This window comes from Salmo trutta, chromosome 21 (genome assembly GCF_901001165.1).
Source record: "Salmo trutta chromosome 21, fSalTru1.1, whole genome shotgun sequence".
In the NCBI taxonomy this organism is placed as follows: Eukaryota; Metazoa; Chordata; class Actinopteri; order Salmoniformes; family Salmonidae; genus Salmo; species Salmo trutta.
Window position 1 is genome coordinate 11,180,483 of NC_042977.1, and position 25,163 is coordinate 11,205,645.

General features: G+C 42.9%; 2 protein-coding genes, 1 long non-coding RNA gene and 1 pseudogene across 5 annotated transcripts in view; 2 read left to right on the forward strand and 2 right to left on the reverse strand.

The window, feature by feature from the left end:
* Positions 1-10,156, reverse strand: part of LOC115156670 (uncharacterized) — a 62,676-nt gene extending 52,520 nt beyond the window's left edge. For all 3 annotated transcript variants that reach the window (XM_029704207.1, XM_029704209.1, XM_029704206.1), the window contains exons 1-13: positions 10,017-10,156; positions 9,701-9,751; positions 9,169-9,335; positions 8,832-8,902; positions 8,186-8,351; positions 7,682-7,819; positions 7,028-7,205; positions 6,505-6,647; positions 4,476-4,579; positions 3,614-3,779; positions 3,115-3,288; positions 2,705-2,857; positions 1,925-2,069 (exon numbers count right to left, since the gene is read on the reverse strand). In XM_029704207.1, the coding sequence (XP_029560067.1) occupies positions 1,925-2,069; positions 2,705-2,857; positions 3,115-3,288; positions 3,614-3,779; positions 4,476-4,579; positions 6,505-6,647; positions 7,028-7,205; positions 7,682-7,819; positions 8,186-8,351; positions 8,832-8,902; positions 9,169-9,335; positions 9,701-9,751; positions 10,017-10,080 (1,720 nt within the window). In that variant the 5' untranslated portion in view covers positions 10,081-10,156. The remainder of the gene's footprint in view (positions 1-1,924; positions 2,070-2,704; positions 2,858-3,114; positions 3,289-3,613; positions 3,780-4,475; positions 4,580-6,504; positions 6,648-7,027; positions 7,206-7,681; positions 7,820-8,185; positions 8,352-8,831; positions 8,903-9,168; positions 9,336-9,700; positions 9,752-10,016) is intronic.
* Positions 10,157-13,273: 3,117 nt separating this feature from the next.
* Positions 13,274-19,170, forward strand: LOC115156671 (Krueppel-like factor 9). Its single transcript, XM_029704210.1, has 2 exons — positions 13,274-14,208; positions 15,835-19,170. The coding sequence occupies exons 1-2, from the start codon at positions 13,731-13,733 to the stop codon at positions 16,086-16,088; spliced, it is 732 nt and encodes a 243-aa protein (XP_029560070.1). The 5' UTR covers positions 13,274-13,730; the 3' UTR covers positions 16,089-19,170.
* Positions 19,171-20,160: 990 nt separating this feature from the next.
* Positions 20,161-22,213, forward strand: LOC115157764 (uncharacterized). The gene is made up of 2 exons (XR_003868540.1): positions 20,161-21,609; positions 21,726-22,213. It is a non-coding gene; the product is annotated as an uncharacterized LOC115157764 (long non-coding RNA).
* A 368-nt stretch (positions 22,214-22,581) lies between these two features.
* LOC115157715 (procollagen galactosyltransferase 2-like) lies at positions 22,582-24,896 on the reverse strand (annotated as a pseudogene).
* Between the last annotated feature and the right edge of the window lie 267 nt (positions 24,897-25,163).

Genomic DNA, 25,163 nt, shown 5'->3' on the forward strand with positions numbered 1-25,163 from the left:
TGCCTCTTTGCTTGACATCATGGGAAAATCAAAAGAAATCAGCCAAGACCTCAGAAAAAATATTGTAGACCTCCACAACGTTGGTTCATCCTTGTGATCAAATTCCAAATACCTGAAGGTACCACGTTCATCTGTACAAACAATATAACAGTATAAACAGTATAAACACCATGGGACCACGCAGCCGTCATACCGCTCAGGAAGGAGATGCGTTCTGTCTCCTAGAGATGAACGTACTTTGGTGCGAAAAGTGCGAATAATTCCCAGAACAACGTCAAAGGATCTTGTGAAGATGCTGGAGGAAACAGGTACAAAAATATCAATATCCACAGTAAAACGAGTCCAATATCGACACAACCTGAAAGGCTGCTCAGCAAGGAAAAGCTGCTCCAAAACCGCCATAAAAAAGCCAGACTACGGTTTGCAACTGCACATGGGGACAAAGATCATACTTTTTGGAGAAATGTCCTCTGGTCTGATGAAACAAAAATAGAACTGTTTGGCCATAATGATAATCGTAATGTTTGGAGGAAAAAGGGGGAGGCTTGCAAGCCAAAGAACACCATCCCAACCGTGAAGCACGGAGGTGGCAGCATCATGTTGTAGGGGTGCTTTGCTGCAGGAGGGCCTGGTGCGCTTCACAAAAAAGATGGCATCATGAGGAAGAAAAATGATGTGGACATATTGAAGCAACATCTTAAGACATCAGTCAGGAAGTTAAAGCCTGGTCGCAAATGGGTCTTCCAAATGGGCATTGACTCCAAGCATACTTCCAAAGTTGTGGCAAAATGGCTTCAAGACAACAAAGTCAAGGTATTGGAGTGGCCATCACAAAGCCCTGACCTCAAACCTATAGAAAATGTGTGGGCACAATTGAAAAAGCATGTGCAAGCAAGGAGGCCTACAAACCTGACTCAGTTACACCAGCTCTGTCAGGAGGAATGGGCCAAAATTCACCCAACTTATTGTGGGAAGCTTGTGGAAGGCTACCAGAAACGTTTTACCCAAGTTAAACAATTCAAGGCAATGCTACCAAATACTAATTGAGTGTATGTAGACTTCTGACCCACTGAGAATGTGATGAAAGAAATAAAAGCTGAAATAAATCAATCTCTCTACTATTATTCTGACATTCACATTCTTAAAATAAAGTGGTGATCCTAACTGACCTAAGACAGGGAATTTTTACTTGGATTAAATGTCAGGAATTGTGAAAACTGAGTTTAACTTTATTTGGCTAAGGTGTATGTAAACTTCCGACTTCAACTGTATATATACATTTATATATAGCTAGCACTCTCTCTCTCTCTCGCTTCACCTTCATTTTTGAAGAAATTAATTTGTTGAAAACTGTTCAACTATTGTCTTTCTCTCTCTTTGAGTCAACTATTCAACAGATTTTATTCACTGCAGTGCTAGCTAGCTGTAGCTTATGCTTTCAGTACTAGATTAATTATCTGATCCTTTGATTGTGTGGACAACATGTCAGTTCATGCTGCAAGAGCCGTGATACCAGGGGACCTTGCATGAAATGATTTGCATGAAATCCGTTTATAAAAGGCAACAATTTCCCCGGAACCTAGGCTACAAAAAATGTTCCTCATGTGTGCATCTTCTGCAAGCGCCTCTACACTTCTCCTCTATGCTAGTACGCAAACGCGATGATAATGCCTGCAGTGCTTTATTATAAAGATTATTTTTTTAATGCTTTCAAGGACCACAGAGCCTCCTAAGTCACCCTCCTCTCTGGCTCACGTTTTGTTCCGGCACCTCGCAATTTACAAATTAAGCACTGGTGCGATTTAGAACCTAAAATAGAATCGTCTGAGGATTCAACATGGAACCCTAAAGGGTTCTACGTGGAACCAAAAAGTCCCTATGGGGGACAGCTGAAGAACCGTTTTGGAACCCTTTTTTTTCAAACCTTGGCTGGAGGTCTCATGCCTCAGGGTCGTCTTCACTGCTCGAAGCACTTCGGGGTCGGGGCAGTGCATTATCTGCTGGTATGCAGCGATCCTGACCTCCGCCTCCTCCTGGTGGTCACGGTAGAGCCGCAGCACAGACCGCCTCTGGAGAAGCAAAGAGCAGTCAGTCACAGACCCCTCGCCCCAAGGTCACCTCAACGTCAGCGTGAATCCATGTGAAGAGAATCTTCTGATTACAGACTGAACCACAGGAGGCTGCTGAGGGGAGGACGGCTCATAATAATGTCCGGAACGGAGTGAATGGAATGACACCAAACACACAGAAAATGTGTATTTGATACCATTCCACTTACTTCCCTCCAGTCATTATCACGGGCCCATCCTCCCAAATTAAGGTGCCACCAACCTCCTGTGGTATGAACAGTATGCCGACTGAATTGTTTTAGTACAACAGGATACTTCACACAGTTCAAGTGAAATTGTATTCAAGTCAAATCATGTTTGAACTGTAACGTTATTGTCCTCTTGGACAATAACGTATTGTCTTGTATCGTATCCCTTCAATGGGACTTCTGCTACTTGAAATGATTAAATCAAGGCTTTATTCCGTGAGAGACGGTTTCTCAGCTTATTCCAATTAAACACAAACCAGGCTCCAGAAGAAAAAAACTAACAATTTCTATACATTGAACTGAGCAAAACAGTTCTTTGTTCTAAAGTTCAGTTCATTCCCAGAGGTTATGCCTAGAAACTTGCCCATTATCTGCCATCCTACTCACGTCAGCATTGCAGGGGATGCGTCTGAAAGCTTGTACGGCAGTGAGTCTCAGCTCCAGAGGGGTGGACTGGCTCTGTATACAGAGGTTTAGCTGAGGGATGAGAGCTGAAGCAGCCACGCCTGCATTTCCCACTGCTTTCAATGCATAGAGCAGCTGTAGGAGGAATCATCACTTTACATCATCAGCATCATCATCATCCTGCTTGTTGCTGCTATCTTTATCATCATCAGCAGCAGCAGCCATTGAGATGCTCAGGTTCAGGAGTCAGGACAAGTATGAACCACGCAATACACACTGTAATATCACATTTTAAATACAGCACAATCACCAGACGGTGATAAAAACTCCTGTACCAGCACACCATCATAATCTGTGTATATGGAGTCGGATCTAATTCTGTGTCTAGGTACCTCTGTTTTGTCTCCTCCACAGCCCTCTCCCAAGGTGTCTTTCAGTGCCTGTATGAAGCTCTGGACCTGGGGGATGAGACTGCAGGGAGACTGGCTCCTCCGACATAGCTGGTGGACCAGGGAAGAACCAGTCAACAGGGCCTTGGTCCACACCTCAGGTGTCTTCAGCAACGCCTGAGAGAAAAGGACGGGGAAAAAACAACAGTTTTATATTATGGACCCATTGTATTTGTACGTTTATCTCCGATTATGTGTTTAATGGGTGACGCCAAAGCATGCGTTGTCGGATGTGACCTCAACAATGTTGCGGAGTAAAGGTGTCGGTTGAGTTTCCTGCGACGATTTTGAATCATCTGTGGACCTACATTGAAAATTCTCAGCCATATAATTCAATTGAGATGGCGAATAAAATAGGCGCAGTACACCGTATCTAAACCTCTGTGTTTTGTTCAACCCCAAAGTCAATACCCCCATAGAACGTCCCATCAGACCGACGTACGCTGACGGAGCCGACGGTGTGGGGCGAGGGGTGAGGGATGAGGGCGATGGCGGTGAGAAAAGAGTGGGCCCGCTGCTGCTCTATCTCCTCGTCCCGGATGAGGTCTGTTAAGAGGGCGATGCATTCCTCTGAGCCACACGCTGGTAGGCCGTCCAAGAGAGGCTGCCTGCAACGACAGCACAGTCGAAAAAAGTAATCAACTGAGTGGACAGCACCGATTCAGTCGCGTCTTCTCACTTCAGGACGGTTCTTATAAAAGCAATGTATAAAAAGCATTATAAATAACGATTCATCAAAAGCATCATTTCATTGATGTGCACGATATGCATTCTTGTAAAGGACGTCTAGTGTCTTTGGTTGTGTTATAACGGAAGCGCTTTGTGACTAATGAACAAAAAAACCTGATCTCAGCTACAGAGAAGAATATGGCAGAGAGGACGCCATTTTGATTTTGCCTGTACTGTAGTTTCAATCAACCTAGGGATGACTAGTAAGTTGTTTCAGGGAGGAGTTATAGATGCAAAGATGGCTGCTATCCCACAGACAGACTCCTCTCTGTCCATACCTTGCCCCAGAGCTGTGTATTTTTTTCATTAGGGAAACCATAAACAAGCGTTCCACTGCCTCTATTGCATTAAAACGCTGGTACATGTTTGAACAAGACCCTAAAAGTCCAGTCAGTATATTTTAGGGTCTTGTTCAGTAGGGAGGAAACGTTTTGAAACAGAATGAAAAAGGGAGCTACTGTCCAATAAGAACACATATGTACATTTTATACGGCAAAGCATTTTTTTTACAGTGTGCCCTACATAACACAACCCAGGATACATTTAGGAGAGAACAGTGGCTGAAGGGAACTGACCAGTCGTTACGGCACTTGAAGGAGGCGTCGTGCCACAGTGTTCTGAGCTGAGGCAGGGACAGGGCTCTCAGTTGAAAGGCCAAATGCAGGAACAACTCCGACAGCTACATACAGGGAAGACGATACATATGAAATGTCATATAATAATGTTTTTCCTGAAATTAAAGAATTGTCTTTTTAAGGAGCATTATTGACATAAATGTAGCATCCTAATACATTTAAAAAATCCCTCCTTCATTTAAATTCCTTTGTGCTAAATCTCACGAAAATACAACATTTTGACACTGAATAGCTTTACGACAGGGAACTTCCAATTAACATGCCTAAATTTGGAAAGCTGCAGCCAGGGTTATGATTTCATAAGAGCGGGACAGAGACAGACCCAAAACAGAACCAGACCCATTGATCTTAGCAATCATCTGATAACCAAAAAGAAATTATAATTTCAAAGAGAGAGAGAGAGAGAGAGAGAGGGACTGACAGGATGCCAGGTTGGCCCCTTTTTAAATGCCCCCCTATCTAAACAGGTAGTCATGACGGTTGCCAGATTTGGTTTGACTGAGCTCCTGTGTAAGAGCTGAGGAAAAAGAGGGAAAGGTCCCAGGGAGAGCCAAACCACAGCACACAAACACAAACAAGCCAAATTTGGTTTGGCAGGGAACACACTACTGAAGGAAAGACACTCTGACCTTGGGAAGGGGGTTTTCACCTTTATGCAAGTAAATAGAACCTTGGAGTACTTAATTACATGTATTACATTAGGTTAATTACATTGCTACACTGTTGGCATTGCCATCATTTTATGATAAATGTAACCCAAAATGTTAAAGTAAAGAGAGTATTTAATCAATGAAAACAAGTGTATCCTTCTATCTTTGGGACCAGCTGTCATTCTTGCCTCACCACATATGGCGTAAGCATTAGTGACTTTGTGGTAAATAAATACAGATGTTGGTATGAAACGTTGTATGAAACCATCGCCCATAGGTTCCTTACAGGGGAACGTTTTACTCAATGAAGATATAATGGTATAATAATGATTTATGATGTTGTTTTGTTCTAAATGTTTTTCCTCATAATCCTGGACTATCGTACCATCATCTTATTACGTTTTAAATTGCAACAAATAATCTGCTCAGACCCCAACCAAGGATTATCAAAAGCCGCAAAATAAATTCTCGGACAACCGACTCCTAGATGCCCTGACAGACTCCCTCCACCTGCCCAAGGACTTCAGAGTACAAAAATCAGTTAACCACCTAACCGAGGATCTAAATGTAACCTTGCGTAATACCCTAGATGCAGTCACACCTCTAAAAACAAAAAAACAAGAAATTAGTTCCCTGCTATACAGAAAATATCCGTAAATTGGAACGTAAATGGCGCTCCACCTGCTTGGTCAGCCTACTTTCTCAACCTGATTGAGGAGAATAAAACAATCCCCCCAAAATGTATACTGTCGCATAATATGGTCTGATTAAAATATAGGCAGACCAATCATATAGGCAATATGCTGTGATAATGTATTAGGCCTATTGCCCAAACCTCATTCCTACAAAACTGTTTGTGTGAGGTTAATGTAAAAAACAAATCTGAGCAGTAGATCTAGGCTTGTTTTTTGACTGCAAAAGTGATCTTGACTCAGAAAAGGTTGGTGACCACTGCTCTACAACCACTGTGATTACTGTGAGACCCTGCTGGTCATCTATGAATGTTTGAACATCTTGAAGAACAATCAGGCCTTAATGACCATCTACTCTTATAAATCTCCACCCGGCACAGCAAGAAGAGGGATCTGGCCATCCCTCAGATCCCTCAGATCCTGGTTCCTCTCTAGGTTTCTTCCTAAGTTCCTGCCTTTTCTAGGATGTTTTTCCTAGCCTAGGGTTTCTGTATAAGCACTTCGTGACATCTGCTGATTTAAAAAGGGCTTTATAAATAAATATGATTGATTGATTATAACGCATTGTAAGACTTGTCATAAGCGTGAATTACTCCCTTATGATGTCTTAGAAAATTGGGGTCCTACCTGTTGCTGGTCAGAGGTAAGACCACACAGCTTCCTCACGGTGTCTGTGGCCTCTTGGGGGGAGGACGTCCTGCCTCGGACTTGGCCTTCAGCCCCCTCCTCCACAAACTGGAGGTCACTCAGGACACCTGGACCCAGCGTATCTGAGGGAGGGAGAATATCATTGAAATGAATATCATATTACTGAGAGAGTGGGGTCTAAGGGACCAAGTTAAATTTATTTGAATAAAAGTTTGACCTTTCAGCGTCTCAATTTGAATGGCTGAGATAATTACATTCTCAAAGAATGATTGAGAACGTACTTAAGGTTTGCAACAGCCATAGTGGTACTAGCAGTAGTAGTCGTAGTAGTGTGATGAAAGTAACATCAATATGACTGCTTCCTAGCTAATAGAAGTGTAGTAATAATAGTTTATTTTGGCAGTGTTCGCTTTTACACAGACACACACTACAACACCTTGACGTCAGACGGGTACACAGTGACACAGTCATTCAGGTACACTACAGTATAGCCTATACTCACCCAGTCCTGAGGGTGTGCCTTTCTGGGCTCTGAGCAGCGTAAGGGTAGAGACGGTCTGGGTCTTCACCACTCCTGTTGACCCTGACAACGGTACCATGGAGATGATCTCTGTGCAGTTGACCTCCTCCATCACTGTAGTCCCATGCCGCTGGGTACACTGGAGATTGGAGTCCACTGTCTGAAGAGGACATAAGAGATAAGAACACCCCTTGGTAAAAGTGGAAGTGTTAACTGGCTTGAGGTTACACAAGAAACTAGTGGAAGGTACGGCATTTTGCTTGTTTGACACAAATGGTTTAGCCTGAGTCCCATATCTGTTTGTGCCGTCTACTCGATTGCTGTCATTGTCACGCCATGACAGCAATGGAGTTGGCAAGACAGTACAAAACGATCTGGGACTCAGGCTACCAATTTCTAGATCCATCTGAAACCTACTGACAATCTAACAGATCCTTTATGACCTTTATGAACCAAACTTGCACTAGAAGGTTTCCAAGTCACAGAAATGGGCATCAGTCCCTAGCACTTCTGGATTTCATTATGCACTGCATGTCCCAATATCAATGCAAGAGAAAGACATCAGTGATTGGTTGTGACTATGGTAACCATAGACTGTTCCATGTTGAGGGGGGAGAGGATGGTAGAAGATCTCACTGTGTCCTCTCTCAGAGGGGTGGAATTGGGCCAGAAGTAAGCCAGTCGGTCCTGTTGACACTGCCTGAGGTTCCTCGTCTTCACCAGTAGAGGCCCTCTCCTCTCATACTTACTAGTGCAGGTCCCGTACAGATCCGTCTGAAGAATTGACACGGGAAGGAAAAAAGGCAGAGGATTGTCCAATGTACAATATGATATGAAGACCTGGTGTCCAAACTTGACCCTGGAGAGCTACAGGATGTGCAGGCTTTCGTTCCAGCCCAGTTGTGACACACTTGATCCAAATAATGAATGAATCATGGTATTCAATGCAGATCATAATTACTTAGTTAACTGGGTTAGTGCTGGGCTGGAACAAAAGCCTGCACCCACAGTAGCCGTGCAGAACAGACTTTGGACACCACTGCAATACGTCGTCCTCCTACTGCAAATACTAACCTAGTGTTTCATGCATGGCATATCCTGCTATTACTCATATTGGGAGACGGATCATTCCCTCCTCACCTCCTTCACTACTTCCTGCTTCTCGGCGGTGCGGGAGGTCTGGAGCATGCTCAGTAGAGCTCTCTTGATGTTCAGAGTCCACAGCTGCTCCCCCTCCTGTGGACAGAGGGCCGTGACCTTTCCCCCCTGGAGGGAGAACTTGAGGCGACTCCTCTCCAACGACTCCCTAGGAGAGTAACCAAAACACCAGATGAGACCCCCAGGACCCCAAGACCCCCAGGACCCCTAGACACATGATGGTGTTGTCGGAGCAGAGTATCACATTCTCAGGAATAACAATCTGGAATGATCTGGGACTAGTGTGCTTGTATCATTTCTGCACTATTTTACTATCAAATCATGCATTGTTGTGGATCATTTGTGCTTTTGTAACTCAAATCATCCATCATAAATCATGATTTAATAGCAGAAACACTTAAGAAATGATCGATGTGCACATTGTAATATGCCAACTTTTTTGTAATATTCCAACTTTAATTTGGTCTGAGACGCAAAAGGTACGAAGAATAAGCAGAACACATGAAATCCGGGGGGAAACCCGCACATGAGCAAGGAAAAGAAAGATCACACACATGTACAAAAATACACACAAAACACACACAAAACGCACAATGCAAGCAATATTGATGCAGTCATTTCAGATTACCTCAAACTCTTTAGGCGTTGCACAGAATGTTCCTTCTGGGGAGAAAGACGCTTTATCTGTGGATTCCTGATCTACAGGGAGCATAGAAAAGAACATCACTAAAAAGTCCCATATCATATTCATTTCCCTTTTTTTTTTTTTATATTCAACGCTGGAAATGGGGAGGAACCAGGGGGAACTGGAGTTCCCAAAGGAATTTCTTTTTTTTTTACATGTAAACATTTTAAAATAGCATTTTAAGGTGAATTCAAGGATTTTACATTGGTGGATTCGCAGAGTGACTTTTTCAACAACAACAAAAATCACCATATTGGCGTAGTTTTTCTGCATATCTGACCTGCATCATAAGGTGACACTTGGAAATCAGGTCAATATCCACCACACAGTCGAGAGCCAGTCCATTTCGGCCTGAGGTAGAGCCTTGTAGAGTAGTGGCTATCGTAGTGCTGTACCTGTACGTGTACCTCACCCCTCTCTGGTACGAGATGTCAGGGGACGAGGAAGCTGTAGCCAGCAAATAATATACCTATTTTGAATAATCATTATCTGGTAACACTTTATAATAACTTTCATGTATAAAGCCATTATAAATGCTTTATATTATAAAGGTGTACATATCATGACATAATTATTTATTCATAGTTTATTAAGGCTTTTGATCTATTGTCCAATCATGGAAAACAGATACTGAATCTCAACAGAGGTAGCTCTAAAATGTACTTTACAAAATGTAATATGTTTCTGTGAATGCATAAATAAACCCAAGGTCATATTTATCAAGGGGAAAGCATTGTGACTATATCATAAAATATCATTTTACTTCAGCTTAGAATAAGATCATGAATTATCACTAAATGATTTGCTCTCACCAATGCATTCTGGATGGCAGAGTTGTTGATCCATCTGAAGGCAATTACCTACTACGGAAAAACATAACAATCACAATATCTACACACAAAACCTTGAAAACTCATTGAAAATCTCAGATGTAACTTTCAATTCGCTCCGTACCAATGTCTAATTTTCAAATACCGGTAGTCATAATGAATTAGCTCATGTTCTCCTCTTTCAAAAAGTATCATCAGTTACTGTCCACTATTCACTGAAAAGCACAGTCAGTTATCCCTGTCTGAAATGCGAACTAACTATATGAATACGGCAAATCACAAACCATAGAGAACTTACTGTGTAGTAAAATGAGAGCTGTGGAGATAAGAGAGAGCAGTAATCCAAACTGGGGCATGGCCATAGCAGTCTCAAGTCACTGCAGCAGCCCAGGCTTCCAAGACTCCACATGTAAGTAGTTGGGCTGAAGAACAGTCACTGTTCTCACACAGCCAGTGAATGGCTATGCTTGTGCCTGTTCCTGCTGCCACAGTGACCCCGCACTGCTCAAAACATCCAATCAGGAAATACCTTCCAGCCTGGAGCTACAAACATCCACTGAGCCAATCACTTGACATAACATTGGGCCCCCACTCAATGCAAAGCCTCTCTATGGTATATAAACCCCCATATGGCGAAAGAAGTGGTCCAGACAGAAAAGCACAACACACTTTGGGATTTAAAAGTTTTATATCTGTTGTTTTCTAGTGAGAATCAACAACGCTATGGCAACTTGGTTGTCAAAGTGTTGCAAATACGATACAGTAGACTTCTTCTCTGTGACCCAAGTCTTACAGCTATGAATCTTTGTCCTCATAACCCACCCAATTACATTGTAAGTAATGTTTATTATGGGGTTTATTAGGATGGGGGGGGGCTGTACATAAAGGTCTATCCGATTAATCTTATTGCGTATATGCCCTATTATATGTCTATTACAGCATGATATCCACTATTATTGAGGTCAGATTTGCTTTAGTGAGTAATTATTGTGTGACAGATGGCTTCACAAACAGACAGCCAGAGAGCATGTGCTGTGACTGGGTGATGTGAAGCTACAGTATATATGGAGGATGTCATTGGCTGAAGTAGAGGGACATCTAGTGTCCTTGTCTTGCCTCATCTCTTACGTAATAGACCTCAAATAGAATAGGGACATTCTCAGATGAATTGAAAGAGGAACCGAAACCATTGAGTATTTTTACAGCGTATAAATGATGATCTACTATGGGGAAAAAAGCATCATACATTTTCATGGTTGTTGAAATATCATACAATTTTTTTTTCATGTACTCTATGTACACTGAACAAAAGTATAAACACAACATGGAACAATTTCAATGATTTTACTGAGTTACAGTTCATAGAAGCGAAACAGTCAATTTAAATAAATTCATTAGGCCCTAATGTATGGATTTCACATGACTGGGCAATGGGGCGCAGCCATGGGTGGGCCTGAAGGGGACAGGCCCACCCATTGGGGAGCCAGCCACAGCCAATCAGATTATATTTTTCCACACAAAAGGGCTTTATTACAGACAGAAATACTCCTCAGCACCCCTCAAACAGAGACAAAGTGGAGTCGCAATTCAACGGCTCAGACATGAGATGTATGTGGCAGGGTCTACAGACAATCACAGATTACAAAGGGAAAACCAGCCAATTTGTGGACACCGACATCTTGCTCCCAGACAAGCTAAATACCTTCTTCGCCCCGCTTTGAGGATATAACACAGTGTGAACGAGGCAGCCCGCTCCCAAAGCATGTGGGCTCTCATTCTCCGTGGCAGGCATGAGTGAGACATTTAAGCGTGTTAACCCTCGCAAGGCTGTCGGCCAAGATGGCATCCCTAGCCGCGTCCTCAGAGCTTAAGCAGACCAGCTGGCATGTTAACGGACTTGCTTCAAGATGTCCACCATTGTTTCTGTAACCAAGAAAGCAAAGGTAACTGAACGAAATGACTATCGCCCTGTAGCACTCACTTCTGTTATCATGAAATGCTTTGAGAGCATAGTTAAGGATCATATCACCTCTACCTTACCTGACACCCTAGCTCACTTCAATTACCCCCACAATAGATCCACAGACGATGCAATCGCCATCACACTGCCCTATCCCATCTGGACAAGAGGAATAAGAACGTTAGAATGCTGTTCAATGACTATAGCTCTGCCTTCAACACCATAGTACCCTCCAAGCTCATCATTAAGCTCGGACCCTGGGTCTGAACCCCGCCCTGTGCAACTGGGACCTGGACTTCCTGACGGGCCGCCCCCAGGTGGTGCCAGGGCCCTGGGAGTGTGGTACCAGGAAAATAACCTCTCACTCAATGTCGACAAAACGAAGGAGCTGATTGTAGACTTCAGGAAACAGCAGAGGGAGCATGCCCCTATCCACATTGACAGGACCGCAGTAGAGCACATGGAAAGCTTCAAGTTCAAGTTCAAGTTTTATTTAACCTTTATTTAACTAGGCAAGTCAGTTAAGAACAAATTCTTATTTACAATGACGGCCTACCCCGGCCAAACTCTAACCCGGACGACGCTGGGCTAATTGTGTGCCGCCCTACACTTCACTGACGATCTGAAATGATCCACTCACACAGACAGTGTGGTGAAGAAGGCACAACAACGCCTTTTCAACCTCAGGAGGCTGAAGAAATTTGGCTTGGCAACTAAAACCCTCACAAACTTTTACAGATGCACAATTGAGAGCATCTTGTCGGGCTGTATCACCGCCTGGTACGGCAACTGCACCGCCAGCAACCACTGGGCTCTCCAGAGGGTGGTGCAGTCTGCCCAACTCATCACCGGTGGTAAACTGCCTGCCCTCCAGGACACCTACAGCACCGATGTCACAGGAAGGCCAAAAATATAATCAAGGACAACAACCACCCGAGCCACTGCCTGTGCACCCCGCTATCATCCAGAAGGCGAGGTCAGTACAGGTGCATCAAAGCTAGGACCGAGAGACTGAAAAACAGCTTCTATCTTAAGGCCATCAGACTGTTAAATAGCCATCACTAGGCGGCTTCCACCCGGTTACATAACCCTGCACCTTAGAGGCTTCTGCCCTATATACATAGACATGGACTCACTGGTCACTTTAATAATGGAACACAAGTCACTTAAATGTTTACATATTTTTGCTTTACTCATCTCATAGGTATATACTGGTTTTTAATTCAACTGTAGTGTCAATGCCACTCCGATATTGCTCATTCTAATATTTATATATTCCTTAATTCCATTATTTTAGTTTTAAATGTGTGTGTATTGTGTGTACTATTGTGAATTGTTAGATATTACTTCACTGTTGGAGCTAGAAACACAAGCATTTCACTACACCCGCAATAACACCTGCTAAACATGTAATGTGACCAATAAAATTTGATTTGAACACCTAGGGTAGGTGATGATTCAGGGGAATATGACAAGCCCTAATTTGCAATATAGCCTAAGTCATTATGTTGGATTTTATAATGTACACCTGACGGTAGGGGTGAGTTGGCGGTGTGCCCAATGATGTGGGCTGGTGTACATAAAATGCCAGGGCCGAATTCTTGTTCCAGTCCGACACTGGCTATGGCTCCCCATCAACTAAACCACCACACCACGCTGTTTGTATCGGTCGTTTGCTTCAACCACGCCCGCAGTTCACGTCAGTCCGTAACGTAAGTTTGTGCGTGGTGCTCTGTACAGGGGGGCGTAGGTTTGACCGGCTTTTCAGAGGCAGACACAATGAACCGTCGGACGATGTAAAGCACGCATGTAGGCTGAAGGCACGGGCAAGTTTTGGCAGTATATATTATTATTTTGTTTGATATAATTGGATGTTTTCGAGCGGACTTCTCAGACTTTTTGACGGTTTAGGGATAGCTAGAAAGGTCGGTCCAACGAGTTAGTCTGCTAAAACGAGGTCGACATCTCTGGCTCGTCCGCTTCGGAAAACGACTGAAAACAAGACGGAATTTTACAAGATAAAGGACTTGCTAAAGTCAAAGGTAAAACATTATGTCGATGATGGACTATTCCGATTACTTCGCCGCCGAATGTCTGGTGTCGATATCTAGCGGTCCCGTCCTACACCGACCCACCCCAGTTGCAGCCCAGGCCCTTCTTCCTGGGGAGCCTGAAGGGTCGAACGAGGACAGGGAGGTGCGTGAGACAATGAGACTCGAGGGGGCCAACATGATGAAGGTGGCCGGGATCCTCACGGACCTCCACAGCAAGTTCCGGCCCATGTCGGCCTACTCGGAAAGCAGCAACTCCTCGTGTGGGGAGAGCGGCTACACCACGTTGTCTGACTCAACTACCCCTACCATGACCCCCTCTGCTACTCCAATTCCTGGACAGTACAATGCCACTCAGCAACAGTGGGGAGGAGGAGCGCCTCGGTCCCCAGTAAAACGACACCAGTGCACTTTCGACGGCTGTGACAGAGTTTATGGGAAATCGTCTCATCTGAAAGCCCATATCAGAACCCATACAGGTACAATTATGTAGTTAGCTCTAACTGTAAAAAAAATACATAAACGTTTTTGGCATGTAATCTGAACAAACAACCTTTTATTATCCAAGTTGTTCCAGAACTTCTCGTTTGGCCATACTCACTAAACACTCCTCCTTTTTGTGTCACTCTCCTCTCTACAAATATCCTCTTTTTTTTTGTTCTCCTGAAGAAAGGTGTTTTTTTTCTTCACGGGGATATACTGTACATTGGGGTGGTTGTCGTTTACCCGCGAGTTTGTACAATACTCCCCGAAAGAGGGGAAATACTCCCAAACCAGAGGGCTCATAACAAAGAAGTAAAGGAACAAAAGAATGAGGCTGGACGAAAAAGCATAGTGACTAGTGACGAACATGTTACATCTAGGCTCGATTTGCATACGACGAGTGAGTTCGAGAGGAAAAAACGTTGCGTTCGGGGGCGTTTGCGCAGGCACCGCGGTTCTTTTAGCTTGAGCTGCCACATCGTTTAATCCCCACTTCGCATCAATGTGGCCATTAGGTGAGAGTTCAGGTCTTTTGTTGAAAAAACACCGTGTTCTTTGTTGAAATCATCCACGTCTGACATCATTTTTCCCACGTCAAATGTGTATGTTTAGCGCTGTTACTTTGTGTACATGCATCAGGTGTCCGCGCAGTCTTGAGGTTCAGGGTCAGTGACATGAACAGGCGCAGATGGATTAGAAGAGGGAACCGTACTGAATAGAATAAGTCGTCAGGGAACGCCCCCAAAACGGGAGTTTTTTTTGGGGGGGGGGGGTCCCGCCTAGCAAAGACGAGTTGGGCGTGTTGCAAAACGCTGGTCCGCTTTGCGGTCTTGAATATAGCCCCTGGCACCCCGTCGTTTGACTCCTATTACTCGATTAAGGCACTGTTCAAGGGCCACGAAATAGCCTTACAGATTTCACATTGAGGTTATCATCTTATATAACGTTAATAGTCAACGTAAAGTGTCCTCACCCCTCCTCAAACCATTTTACTGTAGGTTAATAGCCTGGCTATTACCCATCTGTGGAAAATGGTAGTTTGGGAACGCCTGCTTTAAATTAAAATTTTCACACTTTGCACACTTTTTTTAATGTGGATAATTCAAAGGTATTTCACAACTTTTGTGTCAAGTTAATCGCTTTCGAAACAAGGCAGCCCTTTGAAGGTTTCACATGTCTGAGCACAGTTAGAGCCTTTCCTAGGAGACATGTGGAGGTGTCGAGGGAGGCCTCTTCTAGGGCCGCCCACCATATGTTGGAGGTAGCCTACCATGCGAGTGTCAATATCTATTGCAGTCTACATTTTGCATTCACTTTTCTAAATGTCACTCTTCACTACCCATATGAACCATGACCAGATAGATTCAAGTTTTTCTTTTCAAAATAGGTTGATTTCCTTGCATTAAAAAAAGGGTGCTGATAATATTGTAAACTTTGATAGGTATATAAGGGTCTCCCAAGAATTTACCTTACTACCAACCGCTATATGTATTTCTAACTTAATGGCTTGTGTTAGTGATTGGCATAAGCAGGGCAATGCTTGACCCCCAGTCTGACTGGACTCAGTATTTGAATTCAAAAGTTTGGTGTAGACCTAGACTCTTTCTGTCTACCTTCACCAGGTGAACGACCCTTTCCCTGCACCTGGTCCGACTGTGAGAAGAAATTTGCCCGCTCCGACGAGCTGGCTCGCCACATGCGCACCCACACGGGCGAGAAGCGCTTCCTGTGCCCGCTGTGCGACAAGCGCTTCATGCGAAGCGACCACCTCATCAAGCACGCCCGCCGCCACCCCGACTTCCAGCCGTCCATGCTGGGCCGTAAGAGCTCGTCCTCCGGGGGCCCGGGGGTGTCCAGCCCCGCCATGGGCCAGTAGTGTGGAGGGGTCAGTGGGTTCACTCCCACATCAAGGGCTGGGATCAGCAAGGGTCACAGGGCAATCAGATCCACGAGCCAGGCCCCAGCCTGTCCACCACTCACCACAAACAGGACCTGGATGGGGGGCGCATTCACCACCACCCACCTCGACGGGCGAAGGCGACACTACTCTCAATGCTCAACACAACCTCGATTCTCTCCAACCCTTTCACCTGAAAAATCACGCATGCAGGGAATTCTCAATGTCTTCAGTCCGCAGTCTCAGCACGCAGCAGCCAAATGTTTCCCTCCTTTCTCTGCTTATTTTAAAGAGATGGCGCCACACGCTTTTTTTTTTACTGTGCCCGTTTCCCTTTTTTTGTTAGCGCCATTTTAGTGATATTTAGCTAGAGGCGTAGCAAGGCAGAGGTCGAGTAGAAGGGGAGAAGCTGATCCCATATCCACAGTTTTAGAGGTTGCACATTCCATGTGTTTTTGTCGTATGGGTTTGTTTGTCGTTGAAATGAATTTAGCTGGCTTAGGTATGTCATGTTTTTTTTGCAATATTGTATTTACTGCATTATTATCATTTTTAAATTTGCAGGCCAGCTTCACTTTCATAGTACTGATGATGAATGGTTTAAACCGCTCAAGACTAGCAGTTTGCAGGCCATCCTTATTAGTTCTAGATCAACTTTTACCATTTTTTTTTTTTACCATCCATGAAATGTTGACGCATGATACACGTCGTATTATGTCGGATATTGATGCAAATGCTTTAAGCTTCTATTGTAGAGAATATCCTTAAATTCTATTAGAGGAAGTAATACTTGTGATGAATTGTAGTCCTTATATTAGGGGTGACGGAGTATACGCTTGGATAGGATAGCGCTGCTTGCGAGTGTGTAAGAGAGTGCGTGTCTGTCTCTATTTCCGTTTTGTTAGAGAAAGAGAGAGACACTTTCTACTATTTCCACTGTCTGTCCAGCAAATGGACATTCTTACTTTATTGTCTCAGTGAACAACACTTCAGGAAACTCAGAAAGCCTTAAACAATTTCATCCTTTTTTTTTTTGAACCATGTTTACAGTCTGAATCAATTCTACAGGTTTACTCCGACTCGTCGACACATTACAAATACACAGATGCAATATGACACTTTTTTTTCTTACACGTATTTTGAACGCTACTTGGCTAATTTATGTGATAGGTATTCACTGTATTAATATGCTTCTACAATTGAACACTGTGGAATTTGATAAAGATACAAGTTATCTCATTATATTTATTATAACCAATGGTTAGTAAGCCACATTTGTCCGAGTGCTTTAGGAGGTGCTACAAAGGATAGATTGGGGTTATCACATGTATTTTCGTTTTGTTTCTTTTCTGGTCATTCAGGTCCTTCTCTCTCATCGTTATGACTTGATTCTATATATCTGGCTTTTCTCAGACACAATAACACTGTACTCTGTGCTCTCGGAGCCTTGCTAAAACGGTCATTTCTTCCACAGGAAGATTGAATTGCATGACTAAGGCACCTCCTCACAGAGTCCCCCCCGATGTCTTCCTTCTCTCACGTCTCCACTAAACAGACTGACTTTAATTGTTCATTTTTTGCCGCATTATTTGAACACCGTTCATTCCATTGTAATGGGATGTAATTCAACTTTTTAATTGAAGCGCTTTTTGCCATTTGTACACATTTTCACAATCTGACAGCTGTTGGTAACTGCTGGCAGTTATCTCAAAACAAACATGGACTATATAACTTCAAAAAGGCACAATATTGCTTAGCAAATACTTTTACAATGTTTTCGAATGAATTGTGAATGTCTCCACGGATCTCGTCATTTTCCGAATGTTTTTGTTTCATTTTCTGACATGGTGACTAAGCAAGTCTGCCTCGTCAAAATGCCGATTTTACTTCACAAAGAGTAACAATGACTTACCTCACAGTTTTGTTTTGTGTAATATTTGTCTTCCCTTGGAAAGTAGTCGGATCAGAATGCTTCTAAAGCCAATCGAGCCTTAGGTTTGAACAACTTCTGTTCTTCAATTGAAAACTACACTCCGCCAGAGAAAACGTCTCTTTAGTTTGTCTTGTCTATGTTCTTATGTATGCTGTGTGTACAGAGTTTTTGACTGTGCTTTAACACTTTTTTTTTCTTTTTTTCCATAGTATTTTTACTCGCCCCTGGGTGTTCAGTAGTGCTGATCATCAGTTTTGGCACGCGTCTTATACAAATGTGCTGTTATGTATCACCACCCTGCACAATATTGACGATTTCAATTTGGACCTACTGCGTTTAGGTGTGTTAACAGATGAATTCTGTAACCTACTTCATAACACACCCGTAACCCATACATTTCATCAACTCTTAACGTCAACAACCACAAGTTGATATCTGTTATGTCACTATTTGCCGTTTTAACATAGGCATTTATGAAATGCTCATTAACCGCTTACAAATGTGTAATGTATGGGTTATGAAGTCCTGATGTAGATGCCCTTCGGATTAAAGTTAACAATTAATCGATAGAGATTTGACAAACCACTTAAACTGGCTTGGGGGGGGGGACACAACCATATCTCAAACGATTTAATTCACTTCGCTGAACACCTAGTGCAAACAATGCCTATTGTTTCCCACCATACACTAATACAAAATAATAGGCACAGCTGCATTGTGCATACAAAACCAATATACATTTTTTTTTTTTTTTTAAGCTACATTATTCATGTCATTATTTAAGAAACTTCTTATTACAGCTTTGCTTTACGTCGATGAGAGGAACTGTGGAAATAATTGAATACAGCCGCGACATTGCTCTCTGATATTTATACTCTCAGGTGTCTTCTAAGAAGTGAGTGCTGGAACTTCCATAATTCCTCTGTAACACCCAAGTGTAAGCATGTGTTTCTATTATTTCGCTGATTAATTTATTATGACTTATCATTTGTGTGGTTTAATTATTTTTTTCTTCATAGCTCATTATTTTGGTGATATGGAACAATGCTAATAATTTGGTTCCATTGTTTGCTTGATACAAAACTGCCAGTGCTTTTTTTAAATAATAAATACGAACCTTAAGTTGAATGTTTTGGTCGTGTGGGTCATGTTCTTCTTAATAGGTGACTTAACAGATACTATTAACTTAAAACTGTATTTAAATGTTCAGTTATTCTTCACATATACACTTAATTGTCAATATTGTTAAAGGGTAGGTTGTCTGAGATGGTTTTTAAAGTAAGGAACATTTGATCAATCCCTTTTTTGAATGGATAATTCACCCAAATGACAATATTACATTAGACTGCTTACAGGGTAAGAAACCCATAGACAAAGTATGATATGAAAGTTTACTTGGTTGTTTACTTGGCCACTGCTAATTTATTTGCATCTGTGGCACAATCCAATGAAAATCAATGGTACCTATATTAGCATTGTTTACGCTTTGTCCAAATCATGTAAGTAATGCCGAGCGATTAACCGAAATGTAAGTTATTTTTCAGTTTTTAAACAACTAATTTGTGAACATTAGTTCAATTATTAGTATTCCATTTCTTTGTTCGTTTCTGTGAGCGCAATGCGCACATTGCACTGCGGTTTCTCGAAAAATATCAGATCATGCCTGTACTGTGCAATGTAGTAGGGAGTTGTAGTTTCCAACAGGCCAATGTTGTACATAGTTTAGCACAGCACATGTGATAATTAACTACATTGACCATAATCCACTGCACGGCTACATGTCCGGTCTGTGTTGAGGAGATGCATAGAGAGCAGTTGCTTCGTAAGATATTGGTATTCAGCAGTCATAAAAGTATGCCTTATTTACTCCGAAGAACTACTAAAATAGTGATTTTGAGATGACTTGGAATTAAATAATAGTCATCAAATAAAACAAATGGAATATACACAACTGAAATATTTGATTAAAGTGATAAGCAGTCATGGGCAGTCGCTACCATCATGGGACATTTATGAATTGTTTTATTCTGTGTTACAGCATTCAACCCACATGATGCATTTGATGTTTCAAAAAAATTATCGAAAATCGTAATTATTTTTTAATAATCACACCGACCTCAAAAAGCACTAATTGCTCAGGACCATCTATAAGTAACTTCAATGAGTTACACAATACATTTTGGGATGGTTGTTTGTGACCTTAACCTTGTCGTCAGGCTCAAATTGCCGGGGGCATAGAGCCTGGTAACAATGTGGGACTGTTTGGAACTTTTGACAAAGCCAATTTTGACTTTGTGGCTGTGGAATCTGACTTTGGCTATGGAAGCGAGTGGAAATGGAGAGGGATCGAGCCGGCAACGGTTGCATTAGATGAGACTTCACAATATATTATTTTGGGGAAGCCCAATTTGATTCTGAGTTCGGGCATATAATGTTTATTTGTGTGAACTATTTCTAAGATGCGTAAGCCTACTTTCAGATTTTCCAAATTCACTTCCTCGTTTAAATCACTTGCGCTTTGAAGTCCACAATGTATGGGGGAGGTCGCGCTAGATGGTGATGCTCTGAGAGATCAGCCAATTACATTCTTTTCTGAATGCTTAAACACTAACAGTGATTCTTGAAGCACTATCTCTGAAACCATTAACACTTGTAGCCAATGCATTTACCAAGTGTGCCAAACTGAATCCACGTTCTCTGCGTTGTAATTTTATAACACACGTTTTTCAAAACTGTAAACGCAACTCACTGCTTTACTCTGTTTGTAATTTAATAACACACTTCTAGCAAAACTGTAAACATTGGTCTCGACATTGCTACACTATTTCGCCAATTGCCTTTCCACATTGACACACATGTGAAAACACTTTTAGATAATGAGTTCACTTACAAATCAGAGCTAGAGCACTATAAATAAGCCACAGGTAAACATAAGGTTTGGACAACAATGGAGGCCAATATTGGACAGAGAGTAAGAGGGGTGAAAACAACTAGAGGAGGACGAGGAGGTGAAGTAGGACGGCGAAGAGGAAGGGGAGTCAGGAACACAATAACTGATGAAATCAGAGAGACTGTGGTTGACCATGTTGTCAACCATGGGATGAGCATGAGGGAGGCTGGGCAACGGGTTCAACCAAATCTGAGCCGCTACACTGTTGCAGGTATCATCCGGATATTTCGAAATGAAAACCGGTAAGTAACTAAGTGCTGTAGTCTTACTGGTACAGTAATATGTACTGTACTTTCATAATGAGAAGGATCTATCACTGAAACCCTTCAAATGTTTTTACAGAAGTGCGAGAGAACCAGTATCTGGTGGAAGAGGTCGACTGTTCACCCCAGAGCAGGAGACCCACATTGTAAATATGGTCATTGCAAATAACTGCATCATACTCAGAGAACTGCAGGACCACATAATGGCAGATAACACCATATTCCAAAACGTCAACAGAGTGAGTCTCTGCACTGTCTCATCTACTGAATAGAATTAGGATGAAGCAGCTGTACAGAGTCCCCTTTGAAAGAAACTCAGACCGTGTAAAACAACTGAGATATGAATATGCGCAGGTAAGCTATACTATCCTATCATTGGTACTGGATCTGGAAGTGTATGGTGCTACATCATATTGACTGATCCCTGTCTTTTCCTACTGTGCTACATTGTCTTGTCTTGTCTCTTTCAGAGAGTCATGGAGCTAGAAGCAGATGCTGTGTATCATGAGCTAATATATGTGGACGAGGCAGGTTTCAACCTTGCAAAAAACAAGGGGCCGCGGCAGAAATATCATCAGACACCGTGCCATCATCACCGTCCCGGGACACCGTGGTGGCAACATAACAATGTGTCCGGCTATTAGTCAAAACGGCATCCTTCACCATCATGCAATCCCAGGCCCATACAACACTGCACGACACTCCACGCGATACTTTCCACGCTGCCTAGCTCAAGACAGCATCGCATGTGATGTGGATGAACTCTTATGGTCAGACCCAAAAAGAAGGCAATTTTTTGTAGTTTTTTTTTTCTAGCACAAATGTTTTTGTTTTCTTCTACTGCACTTTTGTTGTTTGAGGAGTGTTAGAACATTTGGAGAGAAAAAAATATATACTTTTGCCCCTTATTTGTATTGATAGTGTGTTATGTTCGGAATACACATCCATACTTTACACATTTGGATACCTGCGTTTGTGTGTTTACTACATGTATGACAAACCTTTATTGCAAACTGCTATGCCCTCCACACAGAAAAAGCAAAAGCCACAAGTGTTTTTCATTTATACTATCAGTGCCTAATTGGTGCTTCGTGTGTTTATACAAATGATGGTTTGTGTGTACTGTATTGACGCAAAACACCATTTTTTTTTTTAAAGAGTTAAGTGTTTTGCAAGAATTGTTTACTTTTGCAAGAGATGTATACTGTTTTGCTGGTTCGGTGTAAGGTTTTGTGGTTAGTGCGTCGAGTTATGAAAAAAATGCCTATAGTTTCAAAGATAGTGCCTAAGCAATCAGAAAAAAACGTAAAACCGGCGGCTGTTTTTTGCAGCAGAATACTTTCCGAATGCACTGTAGCTGAGGGAGAGAGAGAACCTTGTTCCATTCGTTTTATTTAGCATTCCTAGAAAAATAAGCCATTTTAGACAATTGAGCTGCGCTGTCTGTCTATCTGGGTGTGTTCACGTGTGTGTGTGTGCGCAGCCAATCAGCCCTCACATCAGATCCCAATCCAGTCCCACTTGGTCCACGTTCTCCATGATGGTCACCAGTCTGCTGCGGAACCGCTGCTCAAACCTCACAGCGTACACCGGCACCAGCACACACTGCAGTCCCCGTTTCAACACCCAGAGGGTGACATTCACCACAGGACGGCCACTGAGCCAGGGTTTGAATCTCCAAATGCTTGATATATTAAAACAATTTACATCGCCTTCTACACTATATATACGCGTATGTGGACACCCCTTCAAATTAGTGGATTCGGCTATTTCAGCCACACCCGTTGCTGACAGGTGTGTAAAATCAAGCACACAGTTATGCAATCTCCATAGGGAAACGTTGCCAGTAGAATGGCCTTACTGAAGAGCTAAGTGACTATCAACCTTGACCCGTCATGGGATGCCACCTTTCAAACAAGTCAGTTCATCAAATTTCTGCCCTGCTAGAGCTGCCCCGGTCAACTGTAAGTGCTGTTATTGTGAAGTGGAAGCGTCTTTGAGCAAAGTGGTAGACCACAGAACAGGACCGCCGAGTGCTGAAGTGCGTGACGCGTAAAAATCGTCTGTCCTCGGTTACAACACTCACTACCGAGTTCCAAACTGCCTCTGGAAGCAACGTCAGCACAATAACGGTTTGTTGGGAGCTTCATGAAATGGGTTTCCATGGCCGAGCAGCCGCACACAAGCCTAAGATAACCATGCACAATGCCAAGCGTCTGCTGGAGTGGTGGAAATGTGTTCTCTGGAGTGATTAATCACGCTTCACCATCTGGCAGTCCGACGGACGAATCTGAATTTGTCAGATGGCAGGAGAACACTACCTGCCCTAATGCATAGTGCCTACTGTAAAGTTTGGTGGAGGAGGAATAATGGTCTGGGGCTGTTTTTCATGGTTCAGGCTAGGCCCCTTAGTTCCAGTAAAGGACAATCTTAATGCTACAGCATACAATTACATTCTAGATGATTCTGTGCTTCCAACTTTGTGACAACAGTTTGGGGAAGGCCCTTTCCTGTTTCAGCGTGACAATGCCCCCGTGCACAAAGCGAGGTCCATACAGAAATGGTTTGTCGAGATTAGTGTGGAAGAACTTGACTGGTCTGCACAGAGCCCTGACCTCAACCCCATCGAACACTTTTGGGATGAATTGGAAAGCCAACTGTGAGCCAGGCCTAATCGCCCAATATCAGTGCCCGACCTCCCCAATGCTCTTGTGGCTGTGGAAAGCATTCCAAAAAGAATGGAGGCTGTTATAGCAGCAAAGGGGGGGACCAACTCCATATTAATGCTCTTGTAATGAGATGTTCGACGAGCAGGTGTCCACATACCTTTGGTCGTGTAGTGTATCCTGTATCTTTCCATCTATCAAGTAACAAACTAATTGTAGTAAAGTAGTTTGAGCACTGTTACAGCTCCTTAACACAGTCAATAAAAGTAGCAGCTATCAATGTTTATTAGGATTTTTATGCAATGTTTTGCAGGTGTATAGAATCGATTTGCATGTATAGACTAGATTTGCACCTGTTTCCAGATGTTGTAGTGACTGAGGAAGCAGCCGGGTCAGGACACGCCCCGAATACGCGTCTTTGTACTCAGGCAACATGTCTATGCCCATTGCCTGCAGCTGGGAGGTGTTCAGAGCTCCGAACAAAAGAGAAGAAAATAAAAGATTAGTAAACATCATTCCAAATGTTCAAACCCAGCCCAGATGCTTAGGGCTAGATTTACTTCAGGTTTGCACCTGTGCAGCATTGGCACCTGTTCTTTATCAGACAAAATGTAGCACAAACGTTCAAAGAAAAGATCAAAGGAAGATTACGATATAGATAATAAATCGAAGTTTCACGGTTTTTATGAATCCATGCTTCACTAATTGGAGCAACAGTGGAGTGAGGATTCGGTATGGATAGCAGGCAATGTATTTTATTCCCTTCTGAAGTAACAGGTGCAGGCATTACGTAATGTGCTTTTTGGTTGTGCTGTCGTACTTGCCATCCACCACCTCTGTCAGTGTAATATGGATGCCCAGAACGGAGAGGGTGCTCAGCATTCGATCCCGCCGCTCAAAGCGCCGCTTCGGATGAATCCGAAAGATATAGAATGAAGGTGGGGAGAATAGGTCACGGAAATCAGACCGTTCCATCCTTTATCCCCTTTCTCATGATTTGTATGAAATGAATAACAGTGGATGACTAAAGACACAGTATACAGTGGATGTACTGTAAGGGCATTCTCAGAACCTCATCAAATCCCAGGTTTAGGTGTATGGTGCATGCATTTGTACGGCTTCATGATCAACCTTTGAATGATCGGCTATGAAATGTCAACTGACATTTACTCCTGAGGTACTGACCTGTTGCACCCTCTACAACCACTTGTGATTATTATTTGACCCTGCCGGTCATATATG

Coding starts and splice junctions, on each gene's coding strand:
- LOC115156671 (XM_029704210.1), top strand. CDS start 13,731: ATGTCGATGATGGACTATTCCGATTACTTCGCCGCCGAATGTCTGGTG. Junction 14,209..15,834: donor CCATATCAGAACCCATACAG/GTACAATTATGT, acceptor TACCTTCACCAG/GTGAACGACCCTTTCCCTGC.